Genomic DNA, 20768 nt, shown 5'->3' on the forward strand with positions numbered 1-20768 from the left:
ACGCCGGCGTCAGCAAATGCCGGGCATATGAGTAGGGGTAAAGGTGGTTAATCCCGAGCTTGAAGTAATGTCATTTGACACTGGCATTCGTACAGTGTTTCTTTTCCACTGGACCCAGTCCCAGTTAATTCCTGGGAGAGGGTGTCAGTGGTAAAGGGGTTATTGACTACACCAAACAAAAGGCAGATAAATTCCTAGCTATTACATGAATTGAACAACCATCAAAAGGTCTGTGTCCATTATTGCAACTTCAGAACCATAGAGCACTACAGAGCACTGCAGGACAAAAACAGTCCTCTGCCTAGTCCCATTGACCTGCACCAAGACCATAGCCCTCCATACATCCTCCCAGCTTTGTACCAAGCCAAACTTTTCTTCGATGTCAAAATTGATCTCACATTCATCACTTCCACTGGCAGGTTCATTCCGCACTTTTAACCACTCTATGTAAAGAAGTTCTCTCGTATAATCTCTTTAAAATTCCACCTTTCACCCTTAACCCATGTCCTCTAGTTCTTGTTTCACCAAACATCAGTGAAAAAAACCCTCATAATGTTATACACTTGCATCCAACCTCCCTTCATTCTTCTACACTCCAGGGAATAAAATACTAACCTGTGTAACCATTCCCTGCAACACACTTCCTCAAGTCCCAGTAATATCTTTGGTCTCTCTGTACTTGCCTAATCTTATTTATATCTTTCTTGTCAAATGATTGACTAAAACACAAATTTTGCCTCACCAATGTCTTGTCTTCTTCTTTGGCTTGGCTTCGCGGACGAAGATTTATGGAGGGGTAATGTCCACGTCAGCTGCAGGCTTGTTGATGGCTGACAAGTCCGATGCGGGACAGGCAGGCACGGTTGCAAGGGAAAATTGGTGGGTTGGGGTTGGGTGTTGGGCTTTTCCTCCTTTGTCTTTTGTCAGTGAGGTGGGCTCTGCAGTCATCTTCAAAGGAGGATGCTGCCCGCCGAACTGTGAGGCGCCAAGATGCACGGTTGGAGGCGAGATCAGCCCACTGGCGGTGATCAATGGGGCAGGCACCAATGTCTTGTACAACTTCACCAAAACATTCCAACTCATGTCCGCAGTACATGAAGGCTAACATGTTAAAAGCTTTTTTTTTAAACCATCTAGTATTCCTGCGATCCTACTTTAAGGGAATTATATCTCTGTATTTGCAGTGTTGTACTGCACTCCTCAGTGCCTTACCATTTCCTGTGTGTGTCCTACCTTGGTTGGTCCTCCCAAAGTAAAACACCTCACACATCTCCACACTAAATTCCATCCGCCATTTTGCTGCCTGTTTTTTCACCTGGTCCAGACCCTGCTGCAAGCTTTAAAAATTTTCCTCGCTCTCCATTACACCTTGAATCTTTATGTTATCTGAGTCATTTTACCACATTGACATCCATATCAATAATCTGGAAAATAAACAACAATGGACCCAGCCCTGATTCCTGATGCACACCCCTTGTCACAGGAGAGGTAATCATCTACAATCACTCTCTGGCTTCTCCTACGAAGCTAATGTTGAATTCAATTTATTACCTCAACCTGAATATCAAGCAACTGAACCATCTTGACCACCTTCCGTGCAGGATCTTGTCAAAGACCTATTTCAAGATCCCATTATAATGAAATGAGATTATCACTGTAAGGGATGGTATAGACAGGAGGAACTGAATGGTCACAGTTCACACAAGCGCTATTACAAGTCACAGACCACTGACAATTTGATACATTGGAAGAATTGTGGAAATGTTTGTTCCAGATTTGATATATTTGCAAAGACCTTGTGATTTTGCCAAGGGAGAACCATGCTGACTGCTGAAGAGAAAACAGCTTTTTGAAGCAACTCTTGTTGACAGCCATTTTGTGGGCCTTTTCAGTGGATTGACCTGTGCCAGGATGGTCTTTTGGGAAGCAAAGTGTTTCATTTTGAATGTGACTAATAGTGAAAACCACTCGAAGAGACCAGTGCCAGGGTCTTGAAAGCTTGGTGGAGGCCACCCAGTTTGAGTCTTGCTTACAAAAGGACCAGAAGTAATTATGATCACAGCTCATGGGGACAGACATTTCTTCAAATCCAAAGGAAAGAGAATTTGTCAGTCTATAGCAGCCACTACTCCATTCTTCCCATCAGTTCATCATTAATTCTGGCATCAAATTTCAAACGCCTACACTTCAACACAGAACTTTGAAGTAACTTTCTATATTTTGGTCTGGACTATAATGGTACAACACACACACAAAAATTAAACACTGTCTGGTTCATTGTCCATTACTGCGCAGTTCAAAATAGCCCTTTTTAAAGTCCATGTACATAACACCCATGGCCATTCCTCATCAACTTTCCTGGTACCTCCTCAAAACTTGACAACACTCATCCTAATAGCAAACTCCAAGACCTGGGCCTCAATACACCACTGTCTAATTGGACCCAGGGTTTTCTCACCTCAGGACCATAATCAGCAAGGATTCAGAACACCACAGGGCTGTGTTCTTAGCCCCCTGCTCTACCCATTTTACACCTATGACTGTGTAGCTTGGTAGGACAATAACACTATCTACAAATTTGCCAATTATACCATGGTCGTGGGTTGTGTAAAAGAGGTGTTAAGTCAACATACAGTAGGGATATTGAAAACTTGGTTGAATAGAGCACTAACAACAACTTTGCACTCAACATCACCAAAACCTAGAGGTATACGATCCAGTGATCAATGGGGAATCAGAAGTAGAGAGGGTGAACAAATTTAAAATCCTGCAAGACTCTATTTCGGAGGACCTTTCCTGGATCCAACACACGAATGTCATCGAGATGAAAGAATGTCACCGCATCTACTTACTCAGGAGTTTGCAGAGGTTTGGTACGAAATTGAAACCCTTGGCAACCTTCTATAGATGTGTAGTGGAAAATGTGCTGACTGCCTGTATCATGGCTTGGTATGATTAAACTCTGAAATACACTATACAGTTCTCATTGACCGCTCCCGGCCCGGGGCTCGACTGCCAACGGTCGGGCTGTGCGGGCTGCCGGGGTTTGCCTGGCGACGGCAGCCTGTGTTCGGTGCTCGGGCAGCGGTGCAGGCAGGCCCGGTCTCGGCTGGCGGTCTCTCCCTGCGATGCGGCCGTTACCTCAGTTGGACTCAGGCAGGACCTACAGAGCCGTTGTCCTACCCACACTCCTGTTCGGCTCCATATCATGGGTCCTCTACCGGCATCACCTACGGCTCCTAGAACGCTTCCATCAGCGCTGTCTCCGCTCCATCCTCAACATTCATTGGAATGACTTCATCACCAACATCGAAGTACTCGAGCTGGCAGAATCCGCAAGCATCGAATCCATGCTGCTGAAGACCCAACTGCGCTGGGTGGGTCACGTCTCCAGAATGGAGGACCATCGCCTTCCCAAGATCTTGTTCTATGGCTAGCTCTCCACTGGCCACCGAGACAGAGGTGCACCAAAGAGGTACAAAGAAATCTCTTGGTGCCTGCCACATTGACCACCGGCAGTGGGCTGATCTCGCCTCCAACCGTGCATCTTGGCGCCTCACAGTTCGGTGGGCAGCAACCTCCTTTGAAGAAGACCGCAGAGCCCACCTCACTGACAAAAGACAAAGGAGGAAAAACCCAACACCCAACCAACCAATTTTCCCTTGCAACCGCTGCAACCGTGCCTGCAGGAGGGTGTAGTTCCATTGTTTAAAAAAGGCACAAGGTGTAGGTCAAGTAATTATCGGCCAGTAAGTTTGATTTCCGTGGTGGGGAAAGTTATGGAGGGTATTCTTAGAGATAGTATGTACAAATATTTGGATAGGCAGGGATTGGTTAGGGGCATCCAGCATGGGTTTGTGAAGGGAAAGTCATGTTTGACGAATCTTGTTGAGTTTTTTGAAGAGGTGACAAGAAAAGTGGATGAAGATAGAGCAGTTGACGTGAGCTATTTAGATTTTAGTAAGGCTTTTGATAAGGTTCCACATGTAAGGTTAGTAAAGAAGGTTCAGTCATTAGGGATTAACAGAGATATAGTGAGATGGGTTCAGAGGTGGCTGGAAGATAGACATCAGAGAGTCATGGTAGACAACTGACTGTCAGGTTGGAAGCCTGTGACAAGTGAGTTATCATTTATATTAATGATTTGGATGATGGGGTGGTTAACTTGGTAAACAAATATGCAGACAATAGGAAAATAGTGGGAGTGGTGGATAGTGAGGAAGGGTTTCTTGGACTACAGAAGGATTTGGTTTGTTTGGAAAAGTGGGCTGAAAGATGGCAGATGTAATTTAATGTAGACAAGTGTGAGGTGCTGCATTTTGGAAAAATAACTAAACTAGGACATATGCAGTTAAGGGGAGGGCATTGAGGAATGCAGAGGAACAGAGGGATCTTGGAGTTATGGTACAGAGTTCCTTAAAGATGGATTCCCATGTAGATGGGGTGGTTAAGAAGGCATATGGTATGCTGGCCTTCATAAATCATAGCATAGAGTATAGGAGCTGGGCATTGGTGAGGCCAGGTATGAAGTATTGTGTACAGTTCTGGTCTCCAAATTATAGGAAGGATATAAATAAGGTGGAGAGGGTGCAGAGAAGATTTACAAAAATGTTGCCTGGCTTACAACATCTAGAGTACGGAAAAAGATTAAGGAGACTGGGACTTTATTTATTGGAATGTAGACGGCTGAGAGGGGATTTGATAGAGGTATTTAAAATTATGAAGGGAATACAAAAACTAGATGTGAGAAGACACTTTTCCCTGAGGGCAGGGGAGGTTGGAACAAGAGGGCATAAATTAAGTGTAATGGGGAAAAACTTTTGGAGAAATATTAGAGGATGCTTCTTCACTCAGAGAGTGGTGGCAGAATGGAATGATCATGCAGATGGTTAAAAAAAATGGTATTTACCTCATCATGGAGTTATACATCCACAAAAGAAGAAACTTTGCATAGTATTTGATTGTGGAGCATCATTTCAAAGGATTTCATTGAATTCTCAACTTCTACAAGGTTCAGACTTAACCAGTATTTTAATAACTGTTCTGACAAGATTTTGTAAGGAGTCTATTTTAATTTCTGTAGATATTTAAGTGATGTTTCATCAAGTAAAAGTAGTCAGAAAATCATGATTTTTTTTGATAAATGGAGATTACAGTAAAGACAGTTACTCTCCAAACTCTTCCAAAACTGAACTCAAAATGTCTGAATTCGGTAATATATTACTCCAAATCATGTGACCATTACATAATCACCAAGGTGAATCCCAATTTTTGAATACCCATGACCATTAGTTTTATTTCTATCAAAATTTTGTTCCTTTTTCAAAACCATTCCATATCCATAACAACCTCTGATCTCATCTCTGTTCAAGAGGCTTAAATGGCTTTGATTAAAAACAGATGGCTTCCTTCCACAGTTCTTGAATAATTAAGACAAACTTGTAACCTATTCGCTCTGCCTGTCCAAGATGCTGTGACTCCAAGAATGAACACTCTTGAAAACAATGGTACTCTATGTGTTGTGTGTGACCTGTGTGTGACTCTCTATCAGCCTACAGCTAAGAATACAGATGCAGTATTTTATAATTTACTTCACTAGACATTTTTATATATGAGAAATATAGTTTAACATTAAATTAAAGATTAACATAAATCTGTTACAATACCTTAGAATTTTTTGAGAAGGTTACCAGGAATGTAGATGAAAAAAAATCTGTGGATGTTGTCTACATGGACTTTAGTAAGGCCTTTGACAAGGTGCTCATGAGAGGTTAGTCAGGAAGGTTCAGAAACTCGGAATTCATGGTGAGGTAGTAAACTGGATTTGACATTGGCTGGACAGAAGAGAATAGTGGTGGATGATGGCTTTGCAGATTGGAGGCCAGTGACTAGTGGTGGGCCTCTGTGATCAGTGCTGGGACTATTGTTGCTTGTCATCCATATCAGTGACCTGGATGATATTGTGGTAAATTGAATTAGCAAGTTTGCAGATGATACAAATGTTGAAGGCAATGTAGACAGCGAGGAAGGCTTTCAAAGCTTGCATAAGTTTCTGGACCAGTTGTAAAATGGGATGAAAAATAGCAAATGGAATTTAATGCAGACAAGTGTAAGGTGTTGCTTTTTGGAAGGACAAACCAAGAAAGGAAACATGGTGAAGGGTCGGGCACTGAGGAGTGCAGTTGAACATAGAAATCTGGGAATACAGATACATAATTACCTGAAAGTGGCATCACAGGTGGAAAGGGTTGTAATGAGAGCTTTTGGCATATTGGCCTTCATAAATCATATTAATGAGTATAGGAGTTGGGATGATATGTTAAAGTTGGACAAGACATTGGTGAGGCCAAATTTGGAGTATTGTGTGCAGTTTGAGTCACCTACCTACAAGAAGCATAGCAATAAGATGGAAAGAGTTCACACAGAATTTACTCAGATTTTGCCCAGACTTCAGGAACTGAGTTAAAGGGAAAGGTTAAACAGGTTAGGACTTTATTCCCTAGAGCTTTGAAGAACAAAGGGAGATTTTATAAAAGTATTTCAAATTATGAGGGGTACAAACAGAATAAATGCCAGTGGACTTTTTCCATTGAGGGTAGGTGAGATACAAATCAGAGTACACGAGTTAAGGGTGAAAGATGAAAAGTTTAGGGGGAACTTCTTTATACAGAGTGGTGGCAATGTGGAATAAGCTGCCAGCTGAAGTGGTGAACGTGGGTTCAATTTTAATATTTAAGAAAAATTTGGACAGGTACATGGATGGGAGGTGGATGGAGCATTATGGACTGGATGCAGGTCAGTGAAATTAGGCAGAAATATAGTTTTGCACAGACTAGAATGGCCAAAGGGCCTGTTTCTGTACCGGTACACGATCCTTTATCTGGAACCCTTGGGGGACAGTGTGTTCCAAATTTCAGATTTTTCTGTATTTCAGAAACCCCACCCAAATTGTGCTGCCATATCCATCCCATCCTCCTTCCAGCCGCCTGGCCATCTTCCCCAACCGCCGGTCCCTCGGCTGCCTCCCCCAAGCGCTGGTCCCCCGACTGCCGGTCCCCTCCCCCGACCCCCGGCCGCCCGACCGCCACCCCCGACCGCCGGTCCCCCGGCCGCCCGACCGCCACTCCCGACCGCCGGTCCCCCGGCCGCCCGGCCGTCTCCCCCGACCGCCGGTCCCTCGGCCGCCTCCCCCGACCGCCGGTCCCTCGGCCGCCTCCCCCGACCGCCGGTCCCTCAGCCGCCCAACTCGTGCTGTCAGTCCCTCGGCCGCCTGACTTGCGCTGCCCCCTCTCTCCCCACTTGCCGGATTTTGGAGCTTTCCAGATTTTAGATGTCCAGATAGAGGATCATGTACCTGTACTGTAATGTGCTAATGTTCTTATACAAGTAAATTGGATTAGTGTTGATGGGAAAAAAGGTTAGCATAGACGTGTTGGGTTGAACAACCCATTTTACTGCTGTAGAACTCTAACACTATTCCTATTTTGTGAGGCTACATTACGTCACAATGCAGAAACAGAGCACAGTATAGAATATCATTCCAAAATCCTATGTACAATTCAATTTTACTGAGCTGTATCTGTGTTAACTATTCCTCCACACACTGAGGTAGAAGGAAGGTTAGAGTATGCCATTTGAGGACAGCAGTTGTTTAATTAGGATGAGAGGTCTGCTGTCTACACCAGCTGCATCTGTGCAAGAAGAATTCAACATGTGTGCATTTATGCACATTATTTATCCACTGAAAAACTGGAAATTAATCAGCTTTGGCTCCTACTTCTGATTACCACCCAGCAATACCAGCTGAATACTGTGTACACATATGTGCAGAATAACATCTGACCCTGCCAAGAAAACTTTCATGGCAAAAATATATATCCATGTGAAAGATAACAAATGGAATGGTGCTCCATTCTTAGAATAAAGCACAAAAAGCCAGAAAAGACCTCAGATTCAGGAAAATAGGCTGCAACTTAGGAGAATAATGACATGGCTTAATATCTACTTGGGTACTTCTTAAATTCAAATTCTTTGTGGCAACTACTTTTTGTCTACCCCTTTGCAAAAAATAAAAATTTCTGTGGGGGCCTATTGAACACAGCTTAACATTGTCTTATTCCATTTCTTCATCTCTCCTGTTCAAGAATACAATGAGTGAAATGGCTTTAAAAGGGGATGAATGATACTGAAATATGCGGGGGAATGAGATCGATAGGACTGGTCTGAAAGACAGTGTGATGGATATATTATATTTTATACTGTATATAGATATGTTTTTTTAAAGGAGATAGATTGTGGGGGTTTAGAGTATAGGTCACTTCACACAAACACTTCACAAAATTGATCTCATTTAAAATGCAAGAGTTTGGTTGAAGCCAATCACGGAGGTACCGAGAGCCTTTCCAAAGACAATAAAACAAGTAGACTGCTTTGCTAAAGAATTTCAAAAGCAGGTGTAAATGGATGATTGTTTTGAAAGCAACTGATGAACAGGCTCAGAATATTGGGTCCGGAGCTGCAATCTGTCTGGTTGCAGTTTGCTGTTCTAAGGTCATGTGGTTTTGCAAGCAGAGAGAAAAAAAGATCAAACAGGCTTTCTCTAAGAGAGAGAGAGAGAGAGAGAGAGAGAGAGAGAGAGAGAGAGAGAGAGAGAGAGAAATCAGTTCAAGTTCTGCAGTGGCTTCTGGAAGCTGGCAGCTTGTTTAAACCCCATTTGGAAGACGGGTTGTGAGTTCTGAGTTCAGCCTGTTGAAAAATCCTTGTGGTCCATACAAGAGGAACTGGCTGGCAGAGATACACAAACTTGAAAACACAAAACTCCAGATTCAAGGACAGTTTCTTTCCCACTGTGATCAGACTCTTAGATGGTCCTCTTGTTGGTAAAAGATGACGTAATTCCACTGTTTTAACTGTACTTTTCTCGATATCTGGCACTTGTCTTTGTAATAACTCTACACTCTTATTTTATTATTGCACTACCTGCTGTTCTTAAGTGTGGGTTAACTTACCCGGATAGCAAGTTGTTTACTGTATCAGTACTCATGGCAAACAATTCAATATGCAATTCTTTCAAAGCTACTTTACTTTTAGGCCCTATTCTTAGAGTTTTTTGTTTACTGCCAGTTTGTCAATATGTCTTCACAATCCACATGTTCTGAACACAAGTCCGCTGTCTAGTACCTTAGTGGAGTCCTTTTAAAAAGCAAACTATATGATTACATTATCCTCACTCTCTTAAGATCTGTGCTGTATCCATTTCAATATAATTCTAATATAGTTGGAACTAGTTCAGAGTTTAATCAGAATAAATGTGAACTGTTGCAATATGGGAGGTCAAATGCCATAGAAAAGTATAGTTTATGACAAGACTTAATTGCACTGATGTTCAAAGGGACCTGGGGGGGTCCAGATCCATAGTTTGGAAAGTGGCCAAGTAGATGTAGTGATAATGAAGACTTGTGACAGGCTTGCCTTCATTAGTCCGAGCATTGATAAGAGTGCAAGGAAGTCACCTGGCAGCTGTTCAAAACTGGTTAGGCTGCACTTGGTGTATTGTGCGCAACTCTGATCATCATTTAAAGTAAGGATGTGGTGCTTTGGAAAGACTACAAAAGAGGTTTACCTGGATGTAACTTGGATTAGAGGATACAAGTGCGAAGAAGATGAGAAGGGTGGTCTTTTCTGGAGTGGGGAAACCTGACAGAAGTTTATAAAATTAAGAGATGCAGAGTAAGGATAGTCAGGGTAAAAATGTCAAATTCTAGAGGACTTTAGGGCGAGGGTCAGGAAAAGTTTTTAAAAATAAACACAGTAAGGGGTGGGTACCTGAAGCAGGCTACAATGGGTAGTGGTGGAAACAGACACATTGGCAGTGTTCATTATGCATATGTAGCATCTGCAAGCAGCAGACATTGTTTAATTTGGCATTATGTTCAGGGCAAATATCATGGGCTGAAGGGCCTGTTCCTGTGCTCTACTGTTCTAATATGTCTTTGAACAGGGTTGATTTATTTCCTTTTTAAAGATAGGAAAGGTATTGTACTTGTTGACCATCGAATTAAAACAGATGATGGTTATTTTCCTTATTTTTTCCATGATGATCAATAAATGGACATGAGAAACTGGAGCAGGAGTAGGCCTTCTGCCCATCAAGCCTACTCCACCATTCAATAAGATCACAGTTGATCTGATGATGAGCTCATCTCCAGTTACCTCTCTTTTCCGCATAATTCTTTAATTCCCCTGCTAAGCACAAATCTATTTAATCTGGTCTTAAATATGTTTACTGAGGTAACCTCCACTGCTTCTAGGGGCAGAGAATTCCATAGATTCACCACTCTCTGGGAAAAGCAGTTCCTTCTCATCTCCATCTTAAATCTTCTATCCTGAATCTTGAGCCTATGCCCCCTAGATCTCAAGTAGTCAATTCAATTTAGTTTGTGCGCTATCAAGAACTGTGAAAGAACTGTGAATATTGCAAAGCCAATAGAATCAGACAACATCCCAGCTATAGCACTGAAGACTTGTGATCTAGAACTAGCTGTGCCTTCAGCTATGTTGTTCCAGTATGATTGCAGCTCTGGCAACTACCTGACAATGTGAACAACTGCTTATCTATAATCACATACACAAAAAGCAAGACAAATTCAATCTAACTAATTACCAACCACTTACCTACCGATAACCTTGTCACCAATATCCAGACAGGACCATTTGGATCCAGATCTCATCCCAGCCTTGGTCTAGATATAAAACAAATAGCTAAATTCTAGAAATGAGATCCCATCCTTGACATCAAGGCAACTTTCAATCAAGGGTGGTGACAAGTTACCCTTGCAAAACTGCAGTAAACTGAATTTAACTTTTAAAAAATTGTATCATGTCCCAAAAACGGCAGAAAACTTTATTTTGTGCTATCTCAGTAACTCAGCCTTTACATAGTACAACAGGTAGTGCAAGAATAAAATCTGTGATGTAATAAACAAAAAATCCTCACTGGTCATCCACACATCCGCATCCCAAGGACGTGTGCTTAGGCCACTGCTCTATTCATTCTACCCCCATGACTGTGTGGCCAAGTCTAATTCCACTGCTATGTACAAGTTTGCCGATGACACCACAGTTGTCGGCAGAATCACAAACAGCAATGAGGAAGCGTCCAGGAGGGAGATCGATCAGCTCGTTGAGTGGTGTCATGACGACAACCTTGTGCTTGAGCCAAACCCAGGAGATGATTGAGGTGGAGGTCAGGGGAACACATCCTAGTCCTCATCGAGGGCTCAATAGTGGAGAGTGTCAAGAACTTCAAATTCCTGGGTGTCAACATCTCCGAGGATCTGTCCTGGAGCCTCCATGTTGATGCAATCACAAAGAAGGCTTGCCAGCGGCTATACTTTGTGAGGTGTTTGAGGGGATTCACTATGTCACCGAAGACTCTCATAAACTTCTTCAGGTGGACCGCGGAGAGCATTCTTGCTGGTTACATCACTGCCTGGTATGGAGGCGCCAACTCTCAGGACAAGAATAAACTCCAGAGGGTTGTTAACTCAGCCTGCGACATCGCAGGCACCAGACTTCATTCCATCGAGATCACCTACATGAGGTGGTGTTTTTAAAAAGCAGCCTTTATCGTCAAAGACCCCCATCACCCAGGCCATGCCCTCTTCACTCTGCTACCATCAGTAAAAAGTACAGAAGTCTAAAGACGAGCACTCAACGGTACAAAGACGGCTTCTTCCCCCTACCTTCAGATTCCTGAAGAATCAATGAACGAAAGACACTGCTTTACTTTTCATACACTTTTCTTTTTCTTTTTTAATAGTAATGTTGTAAGTTGATTATAATATGAACATAAAACACCAAATTTCATGACTTGTTCATGACAACAAATTCTCATTCTGATTCTGAAAAAATGCAGAGCATATTTTCACACAAGACAAAATGTGAGAATATAGTATAGCCTGATAAAAGAAGGAAAGAAATCTTCTTGAATCTGAAAGTGCACACTTTCAAACTTATGCATCTTCTGACTAAGGGAGGGGATGGAAAAGAGAGTGTGATTGGGTTGGGATGTGTCCTTTAACAGGATGGCTGCTTTCCCACGTTAGCGTGGGGTAAAATTAGAGTTAATGGAGGAGAGACTGGTTTGTGTAATGGTTAGTGCTGCATGTTAATGGGAATCCAAGGGAAAGTACCAATGTAGCCACACTAAGGATGTTGGATGTGGTTCTTCAAGGTCAGTCATTCCAGCCCAGTTCATTACTGTATTAATATTAATTAATCTAAGTATTCACGTATATAAATTTAAAATTAGACATACAGCATGGTAACAGGCCCTTTGGCCCACAAGCATGAACCGCTCAAATACATAAATAAACCTACAAATCCCATAAGTGTTTGAAGGATAAGAGGCAATCTAAAGCATCTGGAAGAAATCCAAGCAGACACAGGAAGGAGCTATACATTCCTAACAGACAGTGCTGGAATCAAATTTGGGTTACTGGTGTAATCGCACTGCCCTAACCGCTAGACTAACTGTGCTGCCCTTATGGCATCAATTCTCATTCATTCATAATTACTGCAAGAGTTCATCAGACCCCAACCAACTACATCTGACTCATCAATGAAATCCAAAAGTGAGCTATTTTCTATTCATTTTATGTTCAATTCTATTTGTTACTTCTCAGCAAACGAAGCCCTGTGATGCACAGTGTACCACCTGCACCGTGCATTCCAGAGAGTCCATCAGCTTCTCCCAAATCCACTCGATCTGACATCCAAAAAGACAAAGGGAACAGTGATCTAAAACCTGGAATTCCTGCTCAACAGTGCTGTGTGAGTACTTGCACCACAGGATTACAATGGTTCATGAAGTCAAATCACCAACACCTTTTCAAGAGCATTAGGGAAGGACATGGAGATGCTCAGGCGTTAAAAATATTTTTAGAAAATTAAAAGGAAGTAGAAGGCAAAAAAAATTAGATTAACGTGTGACAATAGAATTGACATACCAGAAGCCAACAAGACCAATCCAAGGGACCTTTCCACTAGAAGTCTTTACAAAGAGGAAGGGGTGCAGAAAAAAAGTGTCATTTATGTAAGGAAAGCAGTGACAAGCATTAATAAAACAAGACACAAATAAAAAGACAGGAGAATTTTAGGAGGAAAGTATGATTTGACCCTAGTACCAGCTACTGCAGGGACAAAAATCAATCAAACAACATAGATGCAGGTGAAAGGTGGCTAAGGTTCACGCTTGCCTTCTCAAAACAAAAAGAGCTGGGAAATACATGCTGGCCTTTCCAGATCACCATTTACGGAGCGGAAACAGGCCACAGGCCACGCTGGCCTTTCGAGCCCGTTCACTGATTTTGTGCGCCCTTTTCAGGCATGGGTCCCGGTAGATCTTCATTCAATAACCTTATGACATCTCCATTCCAGGAATCAATGAACGATTAGAAAGGTTCTAAAAAAGTTCTACAGCAGTGACACCTCCTTTTCCAAAAAGGAGACCAAGAAAGAAACACAGCACATACTAAAATAAAACCTTGTCGTTTTGATAAAGGGTCCCATGCCAAGACATTGGCTAATTATTTCTCTCCAGCGATGCTGCCTGACCTGCTAAGTCCTGCAACTTCTCAGTGTTTACTCTATTAAATAAGTGGGTAACAACTGTGGAAGTTCTGGGAGTACTTTAGAGAACTGAGAAGATACAATTACAAATCAAGGTGGTGGCTTTTCCCTAAGAGTTCATACACTTTTTCGTCTTTCTTTTTATCCACAGGGACAAAATGTGACAAGATGATCACATTGATAGACAACATCAACCAACCCCTGGGTTGGCATTCATTTCAGGTGACAGCACAGTTTCAAATGAATCAGATAAAAATAAATTATGCATCCACATTGTTCCGACAGCAGGAATCATCAATGCGGCCCTTAAAAAGGGCTTCAACCCAATCGAGATGAAATACATAACCGGTATTGACAACACGTCCTCAAGTGAACTTTAATTTTGGGACACCCCTCAGTCAAAGATCAACTTACAGCCAGTAGGATTTCCGAGGCGGAATCACGGTGCCACATTGAAAATGGAAAGGGGGCATCATCGAAAGACAAAAATGTTTCCAATAAATGACCTTTGAAAAGGTTTCCATCACACTCATCCCTGTTTATTCGACCTGCCCCCCAGCCAGAAAAAGTGCGCGACGCTCCGACTGAAATCCTGCTGCTCGACAACCCTTCAGGGTCTAATAGTTCCTCCAGTTCCACTTCTATTTTAGGTGGATGAAAGTCCTTGATCTCTTTTCCAAAAGGCATGGACCTCAGGAGACCCCCCCCCCCCCCCCACCCCCCACCCCCCCCCCACCCCACCCCCCACCCCCCCCCCCCCCCCCCCCCCCCACCCACCCCCCCTCTGCCCCGTGGTGGAACCCAGGACTGAGCTGTTGTCCACGTTGAAACAGATTCTTCCACCCAACGAGGTCAACTTCCAAATGACTCCAATCATGAAACAATGACATGAACTTCTGTCCTCGACTCGACCATTCACCTCTGTGCCCAGAACAGCCCAGAGCAGTGAAAGTTCAAAGTGAGCCGCGGAAACCAGGTCCGGGAAGTATCCGACGTGCCAGCAAATTCCAAGCAGGTCTGCGTGAAAAGGGCAGCACCAGACCACGGGAGGAGGCGAGCGCGTCTTCTCCCCCTTTCATGGCGAGCAATGAATCGAGCGAGAGGCCGTTCACTTCCCCAATACTCACCGGATCCCTCGCTCGCTCGGCGAATATGGCGAAAGTGCCCAGGCGACGACACCGGCATTTGGTGCGTGATGCGGGGCTGTGGACTGTTTCACAGCTGTGAGGGTCCCAGCTGCCAGCACCAGGAGCTCTGCGATTGAAACAGGACACAGACACATCAGCTGCTTTCCCTCCGAAACAAGGCACGACGGCGAGCCATGAAACGAGCGCACACGCGTGGGCAGCCCACGCCCCCGGGGGCATGGCCGAGCCCCCCACCGCTTCCTCCCGCCCGCTCACTTCTTGCCGAAACTTCTTCCCGCCTCGACCTCACCATTGAGCGGACAACTTGGCAGTGTCATTTACACCCCTCCCCTCCTTCTCCTCTTCCTCCCCTCCTCCCCCTCCTCTCCCCTCCTCCCCTCCCCTCCTCCCCTCCCCTCCTCTCCCCTCCTCCCCTCCCCCCCCCTCCTCCTCCTCCCCCCCTCCCCTCCCCACCCCCCCTCCCCTCCCCACCCCCCCTCCCCTCCCCACCCCCCCTCCCCTCCCCACCCCCCCTCCCCTCCCCACCCCCCCTCCCCTCCCCACCCCCCCTCCCCTCCTCCTCCTCTTCCTCCCCCCTCCTCTCCCCTCCCCCCCTCCCCTCCCCTCCCCTCCCCTCCTTCCGTGCGAGGACCGGTGTCACCCCCCCCCTTCCGTGCGAGGACCGGTGTCACCCCCCCCCCTTCCGTGCGAGGACCGGTGTCACCCCCCCCCCTTCCGTGCGAGGACCGGTGTCACCCCCCCCCCTTCCGTGCGAGGACCGGTGTCACCCCCCCCCCCTTCCGTGCGAGGACCGGTGTCACCCCCCCCCCCCTTCCGTGCGAGGACCGGTGTCACCCCCCCTCCCCCTTCCGTGCGAGGACCGGTGTCACCCCCCCCCCCTTCCGTGCGAGGACCGGTGTCACCCCCCCCCCCTTCCGTGCGAGGACCGGTGTCACCCCCCCTCCCCCTTCCGTGCGAGGACCGGTGTCACCCCCCCCCTTCCGTGCGAGGACCGGTGTCACCCCCCCCCCCCCTTCCGTGCGAGGACCGGTGTCACCCCCCCCCTTCCGTGCGAGGACCGGTGTCACCCCCCCCCCCCCTTCCGTGCGAGGACCGGTGTCACCCCCCCCCCCCCTTCCGTGCGAGGACCGGTGTCACCCCCCCCCTTCCGTGCGAGGACCGGTGTCACCCCCCCCCCCTTCCGTGCGAGGACCGGTGTCACCCCCCCCCCCTTCCGTGCGAGGACCGGTGTCACCCCCCCCCCCTTCCGTGCGAGGACCGGTGTCACCCCCCCTCCCCCTTCCGTGCGAGGACCGGTGTCACCCCCCCCCCTCCTTCCGTGCGAGGACCGGTGTCACCCCCCCTCCCCCTTCCGTGCGAGGACCGGTGTCAACCCCCCTCCCCCTTCCGTGCGAGGACCGGTGTCACCCCCCCCCCCTTCCGTGCGAGGACCGGTGTCACCCCCCCTCTTCCGTGCGAGGACCGGTGTCACCCCCCCCCCCTTCCGTGCGAGGACCGGTGTCACCCCCCCCCCCTTCCGTGCGAGGACCGGTGTCACCCCCCCCCCCCTTCCGTGCGAGGACCGGTGTCACCCCCCCCCCCTTCCGTGCGAGGACCGGTGTCACCCCCCCCCCCCTTCCGTGCGAGGACCGGTGTCACCCCCCCCCTTCCGTGCGAGGACCGGTGTCACCCCCCCCCCCCCCCGCAGTTGCCCTCCCGCCCGGTCACTTGTTGCGGGAACTTCTTCCCGCCTCGACCTCACTGCTGAGCGGCCAAGTTGCCTGCACCGGTCCCATCGTCCGCGCCAACCCCACAATTGCGCTCACTCATCGATTCTGAGCCGCCCGACCGATTCCCTCCCCTTTCTCCCCAGCAAGAGCTTTGCCAATGGCCCAGACTCGGACTCGATGTCCGTTTTCATGGGGGGGGGGGGGGGTTCAACATTGTCAATCTTTGGCCATGACGGTGCTCGCTGAGCGTCAGCCCTGAGTCGCGCAGGCATTTCCTCAACTCCCCGTATTGATTCCATGGCGATCAAATATTGCCGAGTTTAATGTGAAAATAAAAAGATGCTGGAATCTGGAAGCAAAAAGAAAACCCTGGAGGATTCAGCAAGCAGCTCGGAGCGGAGTGCAAGTCAAGGTTTGGGTCAAGAGGAGGAGGAGGAGGAGGAGGCAAAGCCTCCGGTGAGAAGGGGATGATGAGCAGGTGGAACCAGGTGGGAAACGGGGCTGGTCGATGGAACCTGAATGGGGAGTGGAAGGGGAGCAAATGAAACCAGGTGTGAGACAGTGAATGGGTCTGCTGAGAACACAAAGTGGGTGGATGAGTCGATGGGGAAGTAAATATCAGGGCTGATTGAAATGAATTCAGAACATTTAATGTTCATGCTAATGGGGTGTCAGCCATCTGATGAAAATGGAAGACATTCATCCAATTTGACTTTGGCCACTCTGAAGCAGAAGAGAAGAATGAAGTCGGCGAAGGAATGGGATGACAGAGTTAAAGCTTGAGATGACTGTTACAGATTGGAGGTCCAAGAGGGTCACCGAACTTCTCCAATACAGAAAAGTCTACGTTGCAAGCATCTGCGAGCGATGCTCCGTCTCACCTGAAAGAGCAGTTTAGTTCTCTAGAGAGTGGTGAGGCAGTCTATACTGGGCAAGGTGATGAGGAGGAATGGATGGAGAGGGATGAGCAGATCAGTGAATCAGTAAGGGGTCCTCTCAGAAAGCAGAAAGAGGGGGAAGATGTGACTGACACTGAGATTACCTTAAATCTGGCCGAAATGACAGACGACTAGGGATCAGATACAGAGGCTGATGGAATGAAAGATGGGTATTTCTGTTCTGTCTGGGGAGAGGTGTGTGCAGCAGGAAAGGTGCGTGAGGGCTTCATCAACAAGGGCAGAGGGGATGCCTCATTTCCAAAAGAAAGGGTTCAGTGTTCTGGAAAAGGAGTTGATGAAGGATCTGGGTTTTGTCATTCAAGGTAACATTTGAAGTCAACCATGTCAGCTAGCGGGCAAAGTTCCTTGCCCTTCAAGGATCAAATCCTCCTGTTTTGAGCATAACAATCTCAGGAGTGAGGAAATGAAGTTCATTCACTTTTTAATTGGGATTTCCAGCTCTTCCAGCAAAGCTGAGATGGACAGCAAGAGACAGTAAGATGGTAGAGCCAAGGCTGAACCTGAGGCAGTGCTCATTACAGCAGCCAACCTCCTGACAAATGCTTTGTTCATTCAGGGTTGCCAACATTCAAAGATTATGCTAGAGCTTCCAATAATGAATCTCCTGAAATTCATCCTCGTGTGAAAAAACATCAATAACCCTTCAATGTGTATTTGTCAGTTGTGAAAGTATTGAACAAGAGGGTAAAACTGCCGTTTGGACTGAAACATCGAGTGCTTGAAAGTCCAGGATGACCTCCTTTAGAGTTTCCTAACTCCCATCAAAAGAAATATCAAGACATAGAAATTACTACAAATTATAAGGTGAAATAAATCCTTCTACCCACTGCCCTTTTTTCATGACACAACTCTTCCCGAGCCTCATTTAAAACAGGATTAAGGATACTATTGGTTTAATTTCAGGCTTCTAATAAATGTTATAGATGCTACATCATGAAGGTGTTCTCCAGTGTTAAAATGTGCTGTCCTTCTATGCCCTTTTTCTAGAGTGAAGGAGAAGCAATCAGTTTTTACTGATATTATGGAGTAATTTGAATAATAGGCTCTGTATATGCAGTTAAATGCAAAAATCTGGGAGTTGCTAGCCAATTGACCTGCTCCAGCTCAAGATACACTCCATTGGTACATTGTTATGAAATTCTCAAATGGATGAAAATGGTATATTTGCCCCCAAGATAAACCCTAAACATGGCATGGAAATTGGGATTGTTTTAATCAAATATGAAGTGAATTTTTAATGGTGAAAAAAGATAAAGTTGTATTTCTTTTACATTTAGGCCTACAGCATGGTAACAGACCCTTCTGGCTCATGAGCCCTTACTGCCCAAATACCCCAATTAACCTATGACCCCAATATATTTTGAAGGGTGGAAGGAAACTGGAGCACCCGGAGGAAACCCATGCAGGTACAGGGAGAGCATACAAATTCCTTGAAGAGAGCGCCGGATACAAACTTGGATCACTGGCAGTGTAATAGCTCTGTAATAGCACTGTGATAGCACTGTGATAGAGCTGTAATAGAGCTGTAATAGCATTGTAATAGCACAGTAATAATACTGTAATAGCACTGTGATAGTGTCATGATAGCACTGTAATACAGCTGTAATAGCACTGTGATAGAGCTGTAATAGTGCTGTAATAGCACAGTAATAGTACTGTAATAGCACTGTGATAGAGCTGTAATAGCACAGTAATAGTACTGTAATAGCACAGTGATACTGTAATAGCACAGTGATAGTGCTGTAATAGTACTGTAATAGCACTGTGATACTGTAATAGCACAGTAATAGTGCTGTAATAGCACAGTAATAGTACTGTAATAGCACTGTGATACTGTAATAGCACAGTAATAGTGCTGTAATAGTGCTTTAATAGCACTGTGATAGCATTGAGCTAACTGCTACGCTAACTGAGCAGCCCCTGATGGAAAGTCTTTAACTGGATATGTTAAGTGTTTTGCTTTCCACACATGCTGCCTGCTAAATGTTTCAAGCATTTTCTTTTTTTTACATTAACACAGTTTCTTTCGATGTTCCCAAGTTTTTACACGCAATTAACAACCTTCAGATATTTAAGGTAAATAATCTTTCACAGTTCTGCAATTTGTTTAACCTCTCTATCAATCCTATTGTTACTCCCCTCAGTTTAATTTGCTTCCTGTAAACTACTTCATACTGAGTGAAATATTGTGATTTAAATCTGCTGTCTGAGAGAGGATGATTCAAATTATTTTTTCAACTCATTATTATTCTTTGTCTTATCTCAGCACTGAGATGTGACTAGCAACAAATGACCCTAAAAGTCTCAAGAATGAGTAATTTCAGTGCCAAGATTAGACTGGAGAAGCTAGGGACGAGCTCCTTGCAACAAAGAAAGTTGAAGGGAGATTTGATGGAGGCGTACAAGCCATAATGAGTTTTCCCATTAGCACATGGTTCCAGAGGACATACATTCAAATCAATAGACAAGTGATGCATGGACATATGACAATGAGTTTTTAACTGTATAGTGATCATATTCAATAAATGGGTGCTAGAAACAGTCAGATACAGCTTACAAAAGAGAATAGGTATTTCAGGGAAAATAATTTATGGGACAAGAAGAGAAGATGTAACTGCTCTTCTCCAACTCTTCCATTATCCTCAAAAAACCTAATGGACTGAATGGGTCAAATGCCCTCCAACCCCACCAAAACAATTTTATGATTCTAGAATTCGACTTTCTTCTGAAGTTGGATTTTTGTTGAAGCACATTTTTCCATGACATACCAACTTCATTTTACACAATAAAAACAAATTGAATAAAATCTTACTTAATGTAAATATTAGGGACTAGAGCTATGCGGTTACAGCGTCAGTGACCTGAGTTTGAATCTGGCACTGTCTGCACATTTTCCCCGACACCAGCATGTATTTTTTTCCCCTCTGGTACTCCAGTTTCCTCCCACACTTCAAAAAGAACAGATGGAATTCCTAGGTTAATTAGCCCAAGATGCTGATGGAGCCACTGTAATGGCAGCACTGCTGCTGGTGCGGACCTGCGGGGAGAGAGGGAGTGAAGATGCAGTGCTTCTGAAAGATGCAGTTGCCCAGTCAACTGCCGTTGGCTCTGAATAGGCTTTGAATGGCGAATGGCCTGTTGAGAGAGCCAAGGGTGGTTTTCATTTGAAACACTGTGACCATGGGTCTGTGCCCAAGATGACGGAGCCTATTAATAGGGCAGCAGCCACGAGGGGATGCAGATTCTGGAGAAGCGGAGGACTGGAGCAGAGCACCAGAGGATGAGAAATCCACTCCCCCCCATCTGAGCAGGAGAAGAGG

The 20768-nt window shown here is 45.5% G+C and overlaps 1 protein-coding gene across 17 annotated transcripts in view; it reads right to left on the reverse strand.

Moving 5' to 3' along the window:
• LOC138741615 (adhesion G protein-coupled receptor B2-like) overlaps positions 1-20768 on the reverse strand; it is a 711436-nt gene that overhangs the window by 286819 nt on the left and 403849 nt on the right. For all 17 annotated transcript variants that reach the window (XR_011343611.1, XR_011343612.1, XR_011343613.1 and 14 more), the window contains one exon: positions 14760-14886. Coding sequence is in view for 14 of the 17 variants with exons in the window: in XM_069895953.1 (XP_069752054.1) it covers positions 14760-14886 (127 nt within the window). In the remaining 3 variants the exon portion in view is untranslated. The remainder of the gene's footprint in view (positions 1-14759; positions 14887-20768) is intronic.

The sequence above is a fragment of the Narcine bancroftii genome, chromosome 8 (genome assembly GCF_036971445.1).
Source record: "Narcine bancroftii isolate sNarBan1 chromosome 8, sNarBan1.hap1, whole genome shotgun sequence".
In the NCBI taxonomy this organism is placed as follows: domain Eukaryota; kingdom Metazoa; phylum Chordata; class Chondrichthyes; order Torpediniformes; family Narcinidae; genus Narcine; species Narcine bancroftii.